The sequence below is a fragment of the Penicillium canescens genome (genome assembly GCF_028828765.1).
Source record: "Penicillium canescens strain IBT 15451 chromosome Unknown utg000008l_segment0_segment0, whole genome shotgun sequence".
Taxonomy (NCBI): Eukaryota; Fungi; Ascomycota; class Eurotiomycetes; order Eurotiales; family Aspergillaceae; genus Penicillium; species Penicillium canescens.
Window position 1 is genome coordinate 1,295,149 of NW_026703970.1, and position 16,603 is coordinate 1,311,751.

The window sequence follows — 16,603 nt, forward strand, 5'->3', positions numbered from 1 at the left end:
TCCCATCCATATCATTCCACCATTTCTCCATTTTAATCAGCATCCACATTCAGACCATTTTAGTTCTCATCGAATCAGTCAATAGAACATAAAAATCAGAGAATCAAATCTACATCTACATCTGATCAAAGTACTTCTGCCACCCCAACTCCCGCAGCTTAGTACCCTTCAACTCCATATTCTCAGCACGGGCAGCCTCAGCATAGGCCTCGACCTTACGCTGGATGGCTGGCTCGTATGAGCCCAGAACCCGCGCGGCAAGGAGGGCTGCGTTGATGCTGTTGTTGATACCGACTGTGGCAACGGGGACACCTATTTCAAGGAAAATACGGTTAATACATACTCTGTTGGGTGTTGGGTCAAGTTTAGAGGGCTAGGATTAGCAATTCACGCACCTCGGGGCATCTGCACGATGCTGTACAAGCTATCCACACCATCAAGAGAGCTACCCTTGACAGGAACTCCAATGACGGGGAGGGCAGTGTGAGCAGCCGCCATGCCGGGGAGATGGGCAGCACCACCAGCGGCAGCGATGATAACCTTGATACCGCGTGACGCAGCCTGAGCCGCGTACTCGGCCATGTAGTCCGGTGTGCGGTGGGCAGAGGTGATTTCGACCTCGGGCTCGAGACCGAAGTAATCGCGCAGCAGCTTCAGACCCGGGACTAGGGTCTTCAGGTCACTGTCTGAGCCCATGATGACTGCGACGGAGGGGGCGGGCTTTGAGGGGCCGGAGGGGACGGCTTTCGTTTTGATATCGGTGCGCTGGGCGCGCATGTCGTCGACGACGGTGATGAGGGGTTGGATCATTGTCTCGGCTTCGTGCATAGTAGCTGCGGTGACGGTGACGTGGCCCATTTTGCGGCCTGGCTTTGCGGCGCCCTTGCTGTAGAGGTGGATGCTTGCGTTGGGGATGCTGAGGGCTGCTTCTGTGGCCTTGAGGTGCGAGTCTGGGGTTGCGCCGCCGATGATGTTTAGCATGATGGAGGGTTGGCGGAGTTCCAGGCTCTTGGGGGGAATGGGAAGGTCCATGATTGCGCGGATGTGGCTGTCGAATTGGGAGAGGGCGCAGCCTTCGATTGTCCAGTGGCCGGAGTTGTGGATGCGGCTGGCGAGCTCGCAGAGCATTAGGCTGTTGTCTTCCAGGAGGAACATTTCAACACCGAAGGCGCCTTTTCCTTCGAAGGCGGAGACTGCTTTGCGGGCCAGGGCTTGCGCCTTTTGGTTGATTGCGTCGGGGACATTGCGGGCTGGGGCGTAGACCAGCTTGCATATTGAGTCCTCTTGGACTGTCTCGACGGTGGGGTAGGAGAGGACGTCGTCCTTGGTCTTGATGACCATGACGGCCAATTCCTGGAACGGATTGTGTTAGACTTGTAGGGGTATGTGTCGGCGGAGGACTAACCATCTTGAAGTAGGCCCATTTCTCGGCGTAGAGGGGGCGGTCCTTCAGGGCCTCGAGGGCCTCGGGGATGTCTTCCTTGGAGTTGACACGGAAGTTGCCTTGTATACCATCAGTGAAACGGCATATAATTTTGACATGAGGCATGACTCACCACGGCCATCATATGCCATAGTCTTCGACTTCAACATCATCGGGTAGCCTAACTGCTCTCCGATTTTTGCCAATTCCTCCGGGGTGTTGTCGGACAATTCACGGTGATCGGCCATGGGGATATCGTACTTGCGAAGGTGCTCCTTCTGGTCGAACTTGTTCTGAATTGTGCGGATAGCCTGCCAGCTGGGCTCCACCCGCACCTTCGATGCAACTTCCTCGAGGGCATAGGTGTCCACGTGCTCAATCTCAGCAGTAATCACATCGCAGGACTCAGCCAGCTTGCGCACGGCTTCGCGCTCCTTGAAGGAACCAGTGACATGGCCGTCGTGGAAACTGATCTGCTTGGCGGGAGCATTGTCGGCATCCAGGACGTTGGCTTGGATGTTCAATCGGTTGGCGGATTCCACCAGCATGCGGCCCAACTGGCCACCGCCGAGGATTCCCACCTTAGGTGAATTCCACATGTCGAAGAGGATATATGAGTCAATGTGAAGATGTGAAGTGGGAGATCGACGCTGCCCCTCCGTCTCCGAAAATTCGCGGAGAGTCATGTGACTCTATCGATAAGCTCTGGCCAATCAGCGATATCCTCTGGCGCGTCACCGACTTCACTGTCGCAGCTTCAACTTCCTCTTTGTGCACAGCTAACTGGACAATGCCTTTGGGTGAGTAGACCACCACGGTCGCGTTGCTCCTCTCATCAGCTATGCAACTTTGCTGACCCGGCATCATAGATGAGGAAGCTCTCGAACAGCCGCCAATGGCGGCTCGATAGAATTGTACGTGTGGAACTGCCATATAATAGCTAGAAGCTTGAGCTGACGCGCTTCTTCAGAGAGAGATGGAATGGCATGGCTGCGCCTTTGATTGAGCGACTGGAACACGTGCGCTTGCCCCTCCATGACCCCTGATCGACCCGTCTGACTAGAAATTCCAGATCGTGTACAACATGTTCCCCATCCCTCGAATGCGCCCAGAGCAGATCGGCCAGCAGTCATCTACCAACCATGCGTCTCAGCTGCAGGAAGCAAATGAAGTTGCACCCGAAAGCAGTAACAAGGAAAATGCCGCACCTGCAGACCCGCCAGGTTCTCCCCCGTCAAGTGAGCGCGTGCCAGATTCGCAAACCCAACCCTCTGGTACATCGACCGATGATCAGCTCCCGCCACCACTTGTCCTACTACTGAAAGCTATCCGCTCGTCGATCACTTCTTTCTTCGAGGAGAAGCCCCCGCATACCATCCAGAGACTCGCAGAGCTGGTCCTCGAGCCGACCCAGCACTATAAAACATTACCTGCGTATCTCCGTGCTGTCGACCGTGTCGTCTCGGTGACAAGTTCGGCAGATATCTTCCCCTTCAACACGCCGTCTCCTGCCGACGATCAATCGAACGGATTGGTGCACCCTAGCAATAGCAGCGGAGTTTACCTGGCCCCAGACTATGCTCATGGCCTTGGGAGTGACGAATCTCTCGGTGGTGCCCTCTTAACTCCTATTCCCTGGTTGAATGGCTCTTCGTTCGAAGGCGAAGGTACGAACATATTAGGCGAAGGTATCTTCTGTCACTTTCCCACCATACCGTTTTCTTTCTTTTCTTTTTCTTTTTGCTAACTTAATGTTCAAGGCACCGAAGAGCCTCTACCCACACAGCCGACAGAGGAACCTGAACCAGCGACTACTGTACCTACAGAAACTGAGGATGTGGCAGCCAACGCCTCACCGGAGCCGTCTGACGAAGTCCCTCATGCCCGTGGCCCAATCGTGCTCGGAGTCGAGGATATGGGTCTGCAAGACGGGAAAGGCGTAGAGATGAACCTCGGCCCAGATGGCGCCGGTGATGAAGCAACCGCAGCAGCAGCTGAGGCTGTGGCCTCCATCACAGAAGAACAGGAAAAGAATGAATCAACCGCCGACAAGGACGGTGATATCGTTCTTTCAGATACCAAAATGAAGGAAGCAGAAGAGGCTAAGACGGAAGCCACTTCTACAGAGCCACAAGCGAGTGAGGCGGAATCTAAACCCACTGGTAATTCATCTGAAGCGCCGGACGCCGAGAAGAAAGCATAAGCGATTTACTGGTTTCTATTTGAATGTCTTTTTGTGTTTTTTTCCCCCTCATTTGGTTTTGTTCTGGCTTCTAGCATCATGAGTGACGACCTATAAGATTACATGGATCAATTGCCATTGATTGGCTGTCTACATGCCCAATTCGTTCTTCGTTAGTCCATGTATTTACATGCCTGAGTTTCCACATGCGAACAGAGTTTGAAGCTTGATAGAAGCGGGGACTTCGATGGAGCTTCTGACTGGCCATCTGGAGAGCCGTTACAAACTAGTTTGCCCTATCTGATTGCAGTTCAACGATTGGCATGTCAATATCTGGGTTTAGTTGCTCTTCCATTGATCATGTCGTAGGCTTGGGGGTCGAGGGCAAGGTAGAAAGACAGATACGAAATTCACATGTTGGTCAAAATTGGAATGACAAAAAGGTGACAAATTTTGAGAGGAGAATGCTAACTAGCGGGGACAATTAATATGTCATCCCTGAGTATGAAACCTCGCAGATCTAACGTTACAGTAAATAGCTATGAAGAGAACACACGTTGACGAAATAGAAGCATTAGCAAAAATAAACAGGCAGTATTTATTTAGACGGGTAATGCTTTCATCCTTTTCATTGCGTTACATGTACATGGACGGAGCTACTGAATGGACTGCTGTTTTCCCAAATATAGGTGGACTGTCTTCTGCTTGGCTAACCATTTTAGCCAAGGCGTTAGTACTCGTATTACCACTGTCTACGCTATATACAGTGCAGACAAGCTGAGTAGTCAAACTGGAAATATCTTCTGGGCGTGCATAGTTATCACACGGACTTCGCAAATAGATAGCGCGGCCCCCAAGCACCGATCTCTTAGCATCAGCACTAAGCATCTAGTGGCCAATAGTTCATCTACTTTGGTCACATCCACCGATTGGTAGTTCAATTTCGTCTCAGTTTGGAAAATATGGGGGCCAAAATGAGAGCCGCTTGCTATATTTCAACAAATATGTGCATGTAATATACTGCCCATAAGCCGTAGCCAGGAGGGAAAAGTGCTGCATAGTTGTAAGTTAATATTCATAACCCTAATGTCAAGCCATATCAAAACACAAGATCTAGTGGCTCTTTGCTTGGACATTTGGACAAGATCTGCAAGTGTTTTCACGTCAGTTCAGCCGATCTACGCGTACATTTCCATTGTCTGGACCCACTTGGATTAGGATCACTCTATAGTAGACTGCAAGATAGTACGTTGAATTCCTCGGGGTTCTTGAATCCTTCCGAGAATATGCGTCCCCACTATGTTATTAGCCCGGGCAAAGCAAACAGAGGATAATGAATTGTGCTCGGCAATGTGTGCTTATGTTGTGTGTGATGGCCAATGAGATTTCAAAAGTGGGGACGTAGTGATATTGAAGCATGCTAGTGCAGTAGCCATGTATATCAGTCACGGCGGCACGTTTAAAGGCCTGCAGTCCGGATCGACGCTATTAGGAGCAAATTGTGAGTGGCGAGCGGTTGCATCCTCTACTGTACTCTTAGGAAGCACTTAAGAGGTCCTGTAAAATGATCCAGTAACTATCATGATAGAGATAAGTATGTGTATAAACTTCCACAAAAACCAATGTGCAGCAGTATTATAAGCGAGGCTTAGCTTGAGGCTACTATAATGCTTTTGCGGAGCGGCCCGTCAATACACCTCGTCATTCTGCTACGGAGTAGTATGTATCTAGCCCCCACGAATGATCCCTTTCTCTGATTGGATGTAACTTCATGATGTGTGTCAATTCAGCTTGCATTGTCTTACCCGATGCTATACCCACCCCATGAACTTATAGATGCTCTTCTCCGGCTGCGATTTCACGTTCTTTCGAGATAAATAGGCTTGAAGACGCTGGGAAATAATATTAATCAGGCAGGCCATCTTTGTTCCCAGTTTATAGACATAACAAATGTGAGTTTCTCATTAGGCGCCCATAAGATGGAGCCAAGAAGGGAGCCAGCGCTAGTGCTGACCTAGTGACTATATGAGGCGGCCTCGGCCTGAGACGGCCGCGAGACGCACGGGGCCTTGGAATCAAAGGAATTACCCAGTAGACTGCCAATTGACAATTGAGGAGCATTTCATAGCTTCTTTGCATCTGTCACTCCTTTGCGCAAAAAGTAAATCGGCTGCTTACATCCACCTGCACGAACGTTGAAGATGAAGTCACGAAGCATGGAAAACACCAACCATATCTTCGGTACTGGCAGCAGCAAGGAATCCGATTTACTGAACGCTTTTTCTTCGGCGTTAGACGGTTCGTGCCAAGAGCTCAATTGTAACGATCGCTCTTTGGATATTGACTGGAATGACCAATACCAGATCTCGCGTTAGTCTAGCCCAATGATAGGGATATATGAACAATGCTAACTTATTGTCTCCGCCTCTTCAAGATAACGAAGTCATCACACCGTTCTTCGAGAACGTTTTCAACCAATCGAACTCAATCCAACCACATGTAGATCTGCTCAAATTCAATACCCAATTGAGACCCGAATTTATATTGAATACTCCTCCTGCGGTGCCGGATAGCTGGTCCTTTATAGACTGGAGAATTACGGGGCAGCCTGGCCCATATATTCCAAATGCAACGACAGATCCAGGCTCCACTCCCGGTATCGAGAGTGGAGCAGGAACTAGCAGCAGGGATCCCAATCACAGTCACCATGCTTCACCAAGCGAAAGTGCAGCTGCAGCCGACAGGTCCAGAAGCAGGACATCTAGGCGAATAGACCATTACCGCATCGAGAAGAAGTACCGAACGAACATCAACGATAAGATCCGCCTGTTAGATGAGATGCTGCCAGAGAATATTCAGGCTGGTGGGCGATGGATGGACTCAGGAAATGAAGATGGCAAGGATAGTTCCAACAAAAGGAAAGTGGCTACAAAGCGCAGCAAGGGTGAGGTGCTTTCTCTAGTCATTGACTATATTGTCTTTTTACGAAAGAAAGAAGAATTTCAGGAGAGGTGTATTCAGGAATTGGAGGGGCGGATTTGGACATCGAGAAAGGCATTGGAGTTTTGAGCGGAGTTTTGCATGTCGTTTACATTCAGTTATATCATATACCGCTTCTCAATCAAATTTTGAGCCAGGAGTTGAGCTCTGCTTCCGAATATGATTTATAGATATTGCATAACAGAAACCTATGATATCCTCAAGCCTGCTATACTTACAAGTTCCCCTTGGTATCTGAGTCTGATCCAGTAATCTTATCCGCACCATTTCCATTCTTGTTTATTCCCCCATGCACCAAGCGACTCTTCCCGACCAGTTTGTCCACCAAAAGAGTCAGCGAAGAGCTTTGCATAACATCAAAAATTGAACACTCAGCATCCAAGGTGGTCACAATCCAGTTGCGTAACTCGACAGCAATAAGAGAATCAACGCCAATATCTGTCAGAGCCATTGAGGGATCGATCTCAGTTTCAGGACGCCCAAATTCCTTGGCCAACCTCCTCACCAGTACATCGTTGATAATGCTCCGCGCCTCAGCAGCTGTCTGAGCTTCTGCGAGTAGGGATCTAGTATGTACCACTGTACCAACTGCTGCTCCAATACCACGATCTGATGCCGCAGCTACCCCATCCACGCGTTCCAGCGGCAAAAAGCGAATATCGCAATTCCAAAATGCCGCTGATGCGGAGCGGGTGAACTCTGGCGGAATGGACGTGATGATTTGACTGGACTCGGGACTCCGACGGGGATTTTGAATAGCCGACTCAACAAGTCGGATTACCATATTTTCGTCAATGACTCTGGTTCCTGTCTTTTCTAGGTGACTGGCCAAGGTAGCATTCTTTGTTTCAGCAAGAACACCAACAGACTTTACCATTCCTAGGTCAATAGAGACGCCTGGGAGACCGAGAGCCGCTCGATGACGGGCTAGTGCATCTTGGAAGGTACCACCGGCGGCATAGTTGGCCTGGCCAGTGTTGCCTGCAATGCCGCTGAGGCTGGAGAGCATGATGAAGAATTCTAGCGACGAAGAGGGAATGAGTTCATGCAGATTCCAACTACCCTGTACCTTGCTTTGGACGACAGTGGTGTAGTCTGCGTAAGACATCTTCTCAAAGATTGAATCCTATGAAGATTAGTTAGAGCCCAGCTGATGATATTCGGAATCTGAACACATACCCTGAGCACCATAGCTCCCTGAATGACACCCTTGATTTTTGGCAGTAAGCTGGCACATTCCGTAAGAACCTCGATCAGTTTACTCCTGTTTGCGACATCGCAGCTCTTCAAAACCACATTTACGCGATCTGACCGCAGGCTTTCCACAAACAGTTGGTTTTCAAGCGAAGGAGAGCCCGCTGAACGAGACATAAGAATAATATGGCGCGCGCCTCTGTTCACTAAGGCTTGTGCAAGCAATTTTCCAATGCCACCCAAGCCCCCGACAATAAGGTAGCTGCCCTCAGGTGACAGTGACAGAGTTTTAGCTGATGGTAAGACCTAAATGTGTGATCAGCATCACCCGCAATGAAGGCGTCGGGACCGCGCAGGTCCTGACTCACCTTCACAATGTCTCCTTCGGCAGGACGGAGAACAATCTTTCCCATATGTTTCCCCTTCTGCATGGCACAGAACGCCGACTCCAAGTCTGCGATAGAATAAGCAACTATGGGACTGACGGGTATAATCTTTCGCTGGTCGACAATCGCCGCAACCTTGTGAAGAAGGCCATAGAACTGATCAGGGCGGTGATCATACATAGTCCACAAATCAACTGAGAAAAATGATACACAGCGTGCAAATGGTGCCAAAGAGATACTGTTATCCTCTTCAATATCTCGCTTTCCGATCTCGATGAAACGTCCGAAACGAGCAATACAACACAATGTAGCACGGAGGAGAGGACCAGCCAGAGAATTGAGGATGACATCGACTCCTCTTCCAGCGGTATAGGCCATGATCTTATCGACAAAAGACGCATCATAACTAGAGAAAATGTGATCAGGTTGGATCCCATATGTTTCCGATATGAACGTTCGCTTCTCTATTGATCCCACGGTCACGAAAATCTCTGCTCCAGTACTCTGTGCCATCATGATAGCAGACTGTCCAATACCTCCACTACCAGAGTGAATGAGGACAGACTCCTTGGGTTGAAGATGTGCAAGCTCGAAAAGACTGTGGTACGCTGTGGAATGAGCTATGGCCAGCGAGGCACCCTCTTCGAAAGTCATCCAATCCGGTAAACGAGCAATTGCATTCCAATGGACACGAACTGCTGTAGCTAAGCATCCAGGGGTGAGGGTATAGACTCGATCACCAACTTCAAATCCTCGAGCTGTAGCCTTGGGGCCTACTCGAGTCAAAATGCCACTGCATTCGAAACCCATACGTTCCTCGTGTACTTGACCAAGAGCTACCATCAGATCTCGGGAGTTGAGCCCATACGCCATAGGCCTGAGTTCGACAAAGTCTTCTGGCAAGGGCTCATCGGGGCGAGGGTCTTCGAGGAAAGTCAAGTTTTGTAGCTGACCGGGCACAGTCGATGCGAGCTTCAGGTTCTTCCCTTCCTCCGCGAAAGCTTGGGGTTCTGATACTTGACGAGAGACTGAAGTCGCCAAGCGATTGTTTTGCAAAAAGTCCTCATAGACTCGAGGGATTTGCAGTGCTCCAGAGCGAACGGCATATTCAAGCTCCGAAAGCCTTGAGTCGCTGCTTGTCTTAGACAAGGTGGCGGAAAGAACACGAGTGATGTGATGAGCTGATTCTGTGCTCCAAAGAGATTCACTTGGATCAAGGTCCAGAGAGACATACTGCTTCCAGCTGTTCTCGCATCGCAGGGTCCGCAACACTCCATGATGAAGACTAGCAAATGGGCTTGGACAATCGATCTGAGCACCACGAGAGACCCACAAAACACCTAAGGATCGAGAAAATAAGAACTTGAGGTCTTCAAACTCTTCTGCGGTGGGCTTGTCCAGCAATGTAGTCTCCAGATCTCCCAGGAATACCACAAAGGTTAATGGATCAATTAACGCTTTGATTTCATTCAGCGCATGAACTGTCCCGTTCAGAGGCCCGATTCTCTCCGCAATGGATTTTGAAAGCTTCTCCAACCAGTTTGTGGGGATGGTCGAGCGGGAGTAAACGATTGCCAGTCTGTATGATGGATCGGAGATCTTCTCAAATGGAGCAATCGCCAGCGTGATGCTCGAAAAGGGACAATCCATATTTTCTGTACTTGTATGCTTCATGGAAATACTCTTAAATCCAGCACACTGAAGTGTCTTGGTCCATTGCTGCGAGAGCAAGTAAGCTCCTTCAGTCTCAAAATTTCCTGCATGATTGATATTCCGTTAGGAATAACGCAGAGGCTAACTTGTTCATTGAAAGAACTTACTTCGCCAAGCCGGAAGCGTCTCATACACCATACGCATTTCAACTCGGTCAAGAGCTGGTCCCCACACAAAAAGTCGTCCACCAGGCTTCAAAAGAGTTCGTACATAGGCCATTGATTGCTGGAGGTTATGCGCTATGTATACCTGAGGTGAGGCAATTATCAAGTCGTAACAGCCTGTCTCTATTCCCTGCTCTGTAGGGTTTATGTCAATATCATACCGTTGGAAAGCCACCCGATCGGCAGTCGCTCCAGCCCTAAGGCTGTCAATATGTTCCCCGGAGGGATCAGTGACGTCGTAGCTTCCGCAAAAGACACCGCTATTTGGCAAATTCTCGAGTAGCTTCAAAACAATGCGTGTGCATTCGCCTCGACCAGCGCCAATTTCCAGGAACCGAGCACTGGGGTTCTTGTGGAGAAGAAGCTCAACCGTCTGCTGGACTTGGAGGGCACAATTTATCACACTCAGTGGCTCTTTCATGTATATGTCACGCATGAGTTTTGCCGGATCGACTTTTCCTGTGAGGATACCAGGGAGGTTTTTTCCCATTTGGCAGACAAGGGTGTTCTCGGCGCTATCTTGGAAGATGCGGTCAGTCCAGAGCTTCCTCATATTTTGCTTCACGGTCTCTTTCATCCACTGGAAATACTGAGAAAATTCAACATTCGGCGTGGCCTCCAATGCGAGGGATAGGACTGTCTCAGCCATGTAGGTTAGTGCAGTTGTCTGGAAATTCTTAGCCGAGATGCTGGCATCTATCAGCTCGGATGCCGGGGTAGGTGACAGGTCGGACGCCATTAGCATGCCCACATCGGGTTTCCAAACAGTGGAGAAACACCATTTATCTAGGTTGGATTGACTGGTAGCGACTGGCCCTCCCACAGACTGACAGAAAAGGCCTTGCAGGATGAGAATAGGAGCCTCCCCGAGGTTGCTGGTAGGAGAACTTCCTGCATTATAGACTGTCGCAGAGGATTCAAAGCCATTCGACTTAGCCTGATCTAGTCGCGAGCACATCTTGAACAAATGATTGGGCTCACTGCTAATGTCCGCTGAAATGTACAGAGAAGCGATAGACTTTGGGACTGATGCGTCACGCCCTTGGACACCCGCCGAAGGGAGAGTATGGGACGTAGCTTGGAAAATTGTATCAAGGGTAGTCGGATGGATAACATGACTTTGCTGATAGTTGCATGGCATAACGGCCACAGTATCAGACACTCGAATAATGGTTGTGGAACGACCTATTCCCTTTTGGGTAGTGATTTGGTTTTGGAACATAGAACCGTAGCTCAAACCGATCTCTTTGAGAGCTTGATAGGTCTCATCGGCTCTCACAGTGGGCCAGAGGTTGCTCTCATCCCAGTAATTGGCATGCCGATACGCCACCTCATCATGCAAACAGAAGGTCTTGGAGTCCTGTGTGATGGCTGCAATGCGTCCCTCACAATGAAGGATCCATTTTCCAGTAGAATGCAGTGATTGGATATGAAAGTCGTTCCAGCCTTGAGCAGAGTAAATGCGGTCCACACAAGGTCGTAGTGAGATGCGAACATCGACACCATCGTCATCATCTTCCAGCACTAACGCACGGGAAATATCAATAGCTTCGAGCTTATACCCAGTAATTTGAGCTTTAATCTGCACAGATTGCCGTAGAGCTTCAACAGCCATAGAAATGTATCCCGCACCAGGGTAGACAATACTCGACTGGACAACATGATCCCGCACCCAAGGAATATCCCGTGGGCGAATGATATGGCGCCAGGTCGGTGTTAAGGGAGAGAAATCGGCAGTTGGGAGTCCCAAAAGATCATGAGAAGGAACATTCCGGTCTCGGGCAAATTTGCTCAAACGAGACTCCCACCAGTATTTTGTTTGGTGATTCCAGGGGTATGGAGGTAGATCTCTCAGGATTTGCAAACCATGGGGACGGCCGTGGGGGAAGTTGACAGCACCCAGATCCACAGGGTATCCTTGCTGAATGAGCTTACAAAGCAAGGAATGCATACTTTCCACTGCACTCTGACCCCTTATAAGACAAGACGCGTACGAGATCTTAAGGTCTTTCAACTCGGGCACTGCGAGGCACTGGCGGATAGGTCCACCCAGTGCCCCATGAGGCCCAACTTCGATAAGAGCATCAACAGAGGAGGCATTGTTCTGGGTTTCATCAATGCACATGTGGCGCAGAGAAGATACGAATTCCACTGGTTGGAGAGCGTTGCGCACCCAATGAGCTGGGTCAGTAATGTCTTCCGTCCGACTCATGCGGCGACCAGTTGTGGACGAAGAATAAATGACCGAATCTCCATTTTCTGCAGTCGGGGTCACCCAGGGAGCCATGGCCTCCAGATAGGGCTCGGTGATGGGCTGCACCAAGTGCGAATGGTATCCAGCAGTGACCTTTAGCCGACGGGCAAATATGTTTTCCTGTGAAATCATAGCCTCAAGCTCGAGAATAGCAGGGGTATCACCCGAGACTGTGACACTGACAGGGCTGTTAACACATCCCACGACCAATACGCCTGACTTGACGGCTGAGATCCTCTCTTGCGCGTCTTCACGACTAAGACCTACAGCAATCATGCCGCCACTATCATCAAGCAGATGTACCAGGCGAGTAGTAAGATCACCTCGATAGTAGACGATTGCAAGGGCATATCTGAGATCAATAAACCCGGCGGCATAAGCAGCACTAACTTCGCCACTGGAGTGTCCGGTGGCTCCTGTGGGATGAATACCCCAAGATTTGAGGAGATCAACCAGAGCCATTTGAACAGACGCGACGAGTGGAAGACTGTACTCAACCTCATTAACGTGGCTGGAGGACTCGTCCCGCATGAGCTCATCGATCAAGGACCAGGGTACACCGAGCTCGTATAGATATTCCTGGGCACGAATGAGGGTATCCTTGAACACAGGATAAAGTCCAATAAGCTCTCTTCCCATAGCATACCATTGAGCGCCCTGCCCAGTAAACACAAATCCTAAGCGAGGTACACGGGAGGATCTGACAGGGACGACAGAAGCCTGCGTCTGTGGTTTAGACTTGTCTAGAGACGCGACGAGAGCTTCCAAAGAATTTGCTGCACATGCCAGTGTCCAAGGGAAGCGGGAGCGTCTTTCACCCAAAGTGAATGCCAATTTATCAAGATCATGTTCCGAGTTGTGGTTATTGAGGGTAGTCAGATAATTGAAGTGCTGGTCACGCATGATTTCCGCCGTGTACTTGTCCTTCGCACTCAAGACAAAGACTCGAGGTCTGTCTCCAAACACGGAAGACTCATTGGAGAGAAGTTCGCTGTCGTTCTCCGGAAGGAGATACTGTGGGTGTTCGATGATAGCATGAGCATTGGCTCCTCCGTAGCCAAAGTTATTGACAGAGGCCCGATGTAAACTGTGCGAGGGCCATGCATCAAGTAAAAGCGGAATCTACACGAGTAATAATTAGTGAAAATGTGATAGACAGAGTTGGTTCCTCAACTCACCCGGATCCTTAGGTCTTCGAACGGAATATTCGGATTCGCATTCTGGTAGTTTATATGCGGCGGTATCAGACCCTTTTCCAGGGCCATGACCACCTTGATGACTCCTGCCAATCCACTTGTTGCTTCTGTATGTCCAATATTGGTCTTTACGGATCCTATTAAGATTGGGTTCTCACTTGTCCTATGCACCCCGAATACCTCCCCGACTGCGATGGCTTCCATCAAATCACCGGTTTGGGTTCCGGTTCCATGTGCTTCAACATAGCCTGTGTCAATGGGATCAAGCCCGCAGGCCTGATAGCATGCTTCCATAAGGTCTTTTTGTGCATCTGCGCTTGGCGACGTAATCGTGGTGGTTCTGCCATCTTGGTTGATGCCTGTGTTTCGGATAACAGCACGCACAGCGTCACCATCTCGCACAGCATCTGCTAAGGGCTTGAGAACAATGCTTGCAATGCCGTCCCCACGACCATACCCATCAGCGCGGGAATCGAAGGCAAAGCATTTACCTTCTTTTGAAAAAATTCTACACCCTCATTGGTAACATCAGCCTCCTTTCAACGAAGGGACTCGAACGATGAGTACATACCCTAGTTTTGTGCCTGCAATAAACATATCTGGGTTTAACAAAATACCCGAGCCTCCCACAATTGCCATCTTTGACTCCCCTGTGCGGAGGCTTTGGCATGCCAGATGCAAAAGCGTCAAAGATGTCGAACAGCCTGTGTCAACCATAACACTAGGCCCTCTCAGGTCGTAAAAATGTGAAATTCGATTGGCGACCATGGCAGCGCCATTTCCAGTGACAAAATATGCGTTATTCACGCTGGTAGGATCCCGCATATGATTGTCATGGTTGTCCCGGAAGGAGGTGCCGGCAAAGACGGACACATTGGTTCCTGCAACTTGCTCGATGGGAAGGCCGGCATTTTCCAGCGCTTCATAGACAGTTTCAAGCTGAAAACGTACCTCAGGGTCCATTGTCTATGAATTATCAGTGGCGATACAGTGTGGCAATTTAGGGCTCGCTCACTTTGGCAACGTCTGCCGAAAGATTGAAGAACGGCGCATCAAAGTGAGTCACATCTTCCTTTAAATAGTGCGCTCCTTTCACATATGACTACATTTTTAATGTTGTTTGATATCAGTTTGTCATTGGAACAGGAACCTTCAGGATGACTTACTGTTCCAATGTGGCCTTGATCTGGATGATACCATGCCTCTGCATGAAATCTCGCTGGGTTGATAGGCGACCATGCACTACGACCATTGGCAAGAAGATCCCATAATCGCTCTGGGTTGGTTGCATCCCCCGGGAATCGACAACCCATACCAATGATAGCAATGGGCATTGGAGATAGCTCCATATCGCTGTTTGGGGTTGGTGCGTCGATCTCAGTCGACATCGAGTCATCGGATGAGTCCCCTCTGGCAACCATAAGTTTTGATGTGAGGCTTTTGGCTTGTATTATCAGTACCGGGGGATTTATTTTCTTTCGCGCATGTCTAGAGCTATTTACAGTAATCACTGGCAGGTCTGACACATGAGCCATTGCCTGCGCTTCGGAACAATACTCCACATTTTATAGATAGATGCAAGATTAGTTGCATGAATACGAGCTTGGTGGATCAATCTAATGTCCGATTTGAGGGTTTTAGGGCGTTTGTCCCAGCGGTGGTACCACCTCGAAGGGCGCCAATGATGACGTGGGAACGAAACCACAATAGGTTTCTTTCAAGAACTTGATCTCTACAGAAACTCGTTGCTCATCCACTTTTAGCCAATTATTCGAAAGGTCTCCTATCTTAGCCCTCGTATTTCGTGGAGTTCGTGGCGCAGTTGCGTTGGCCCCAGTAAGACTGAACGCTCGCCCCTCGACTGGGCGACATCTGACATGAAGCAAAGATCTAATTCACAGAGCCGCACATTGAACGTATATTATATACAAGAGACAGAAGGGAAATCTAAATATACCCTTGGCCGGCGTAAGTTTGCGAAGAAGGGCTATGACAACGAGCTGCGGTCTGGGTTTCACTAAGTAATCTCCCTGGCTTGAACAAGTGAATACTATTGTTAAGTAAGAATATCTCTACGCAGAAGCAGACAGCATATAAAGAGTATCCCATTTTGATTTATCCAAGAATCACCCTACAATAACTAGATCAAGTCAATCCCTCCACTCATCAAGTGTGGGAAGGACCTTGCAAAATGCATTCCCTCTGCGTTCCTCCTTTCAAATTTCTCCGCGCCCTCTGCAACCAAAGGAATCGACTCCTTGAGTGCAATATCCGGAACAACTATAACGATTCAATTTGAGCAACATTTGATGATTGCGGACGCGATAACCAGAGACCGAGAGCGACTTTTGCCGTGTAAATGAGAGCCACTCGGGACAGCTCGCGATGTCAAGATATCCGGTTGAAAGAGCGGCTGTTGGCTCTTTTTGCGGAGGAATTTGCCGGTGATGATGGTGTATAATACTCAAAGCTATTACTTCATCATTACCAGCAGGATTATGGACCGTTCAGGAGGATTTACATGCCACATCCCCAGCATACACTTGAGGGTGGGCCGAAAGAAGGCCAATGCTCTCCCGCAGCACACACATAGAGGGCGACAGACATTTTGGGGGCGATGTTTTCTAGAGCCAGTAATGAAGCTAGCTACCTATTCTTTTAAATCGATTGATAAGAGACTACGGAAAAGGGTGTAGTGGTGTTTTGTCCATATGGGGCTGGTGGTACCACCCCAGAGCTCCCTATAATCCCCACATCCAAGGGCTCTTAGTTCTTTGGTTTTTATAATGTTAGTTACCAGTTTCCAAAAAAAAAGCCCGATGAGCATATGATCGTGACTGCGGCTGCTGAAGCTCGCGGGTCGATGGACGCCGCTCCCATATAAGGATCGTAGTGCATGGCCGATTCCCAAACCATTGCAGATATCGAGTGGTATGGATTATTTATAAAAGCGATCTCGACGGCAAGATATGGGTGGTATCACTGGCAGGCATCATGCTCTTCATAGGCCCGCTAATTCGAGCTGTGGCAGCCTCGTCCGTTCTACATTGCTATTCCAGCTGAGTCAGTTAGGCACGGTGCATTGGGAACC

General features: G+C 49.3%; 4 protein-coding genes across 4 annotated transcripts; 2 read left to right on the forward strand and 2 right to left on the reverse strand.

Moving 5' to 3' along the window:
- Window positions 1-115: 115 nt before the first annotated feature.
- N7446_011354 (phosphoribosylaminoimidazole carboxylase ADE2) lies at window positions 116-2,022 on the reverse strand (the record flags this gene model as incomplete). The annotated part of the gene is made up of 4 exons (XM_058520096.1): window positions 116-312; window positions 396-1,353; window positions 1,406-1,503; window positions 1,557-2,022. 4 exons carry the CDS (start codon window positions 2,020-2,022, stop codon window positions 116-118), a joined length of 1,719 nt encoding a protein of 572 aa, XP_058367620.1.
- A 176-nt stretch (window positions 2,023-2,198) lies between these two features.
- N7446_011355 (uncharacterized protein) lies at window positions 2,199-3,669 on the forward strand. Its single transcript, XM_058520097.1, has 5 exons — window positions 2,199-2,223; window positions 2,313-2,337; window positions 2,394-2,442; window positions 2,496-3,090; window positions 3,184-3,669. Exons 1-5 carry the CDS (start codon window positions 2,214-2,216, stop codon window positions 3,624-3,626), a joined length of 1,122 nt encoding a protein of 373 aa, XP_058367621.1. The 5' UTR covers window positions 2,199-2,213; the 3' UTR covers window positions 3,627-3,669.
- Window positions 3,670-5,806: 2,137 nt separating this feature from the next.
- N7446_011356 (helix-loop-helix DNA-binding domain-containing protein) lies at window positions 5,807-6,674 on the forward strand (the record flags this gene model as incomplete). Its single annotated transcript, XM_058520098.1, has 2 exons — window positions 5,807-5,975; window positions 6,040-6,674. The coding sequence occupies 2 exons, from the start codon at window positions 5,807-5,809 to the stop codon at window positions 6,672-6,674; spliced, it is 804 nt and encodes a 267-aa protein (XP_058367622.1).
- Window positions 6,675-6,819: 145 nt separating this feature from the next.
- On the reverse strand, window positions 6,820-14,933 carry N7446_011357 (uncharacterized protein; the record flags this gene model as incomplete). Its single annotated transcript, XM_058520099.1, has 8 exons — window positions 6,820-7,731; window positions 7,785-8,105; window positions 8,168-9,942; window positions 10,006-13,438; window positions 13,495-14,020; window positions 14,084-14,478; window positions 14,528-14,614; window positions 14,679-14,933. 8 exons carry the CDS (start codon window positions 14,931-14,933, stop codon window positions 6,820-6,822), a joined length of 7,704 nt encoding a protein of 2,567 aa, XP_058367623.1.
- Window positions 14,934-16,603: the final 1,670 nt, after the last annotated feature.

What these genes read in the sequence shown, in the direction of transcription:
- N7446_011355 (XM_058520097.1), top strand. An exon ending in TGATTGAGCGACTGGAACAC is followed by an intron (nt 2,443 to 2,495) that starts GTGCGCTTGCCC and finishes TAGAAATTCCAG; the next exon opens with ATCGTGTACAACATGTTCCC. An exon ending in CTCTTCGTTCGAAGGCGAAG is followed by an intron (nt 3,091 to 3,183) that starts GTACGAACATAT and finishes TTAATGTTCAAG; the next exon opens with GCACCGAAGAGCCTCTACCC.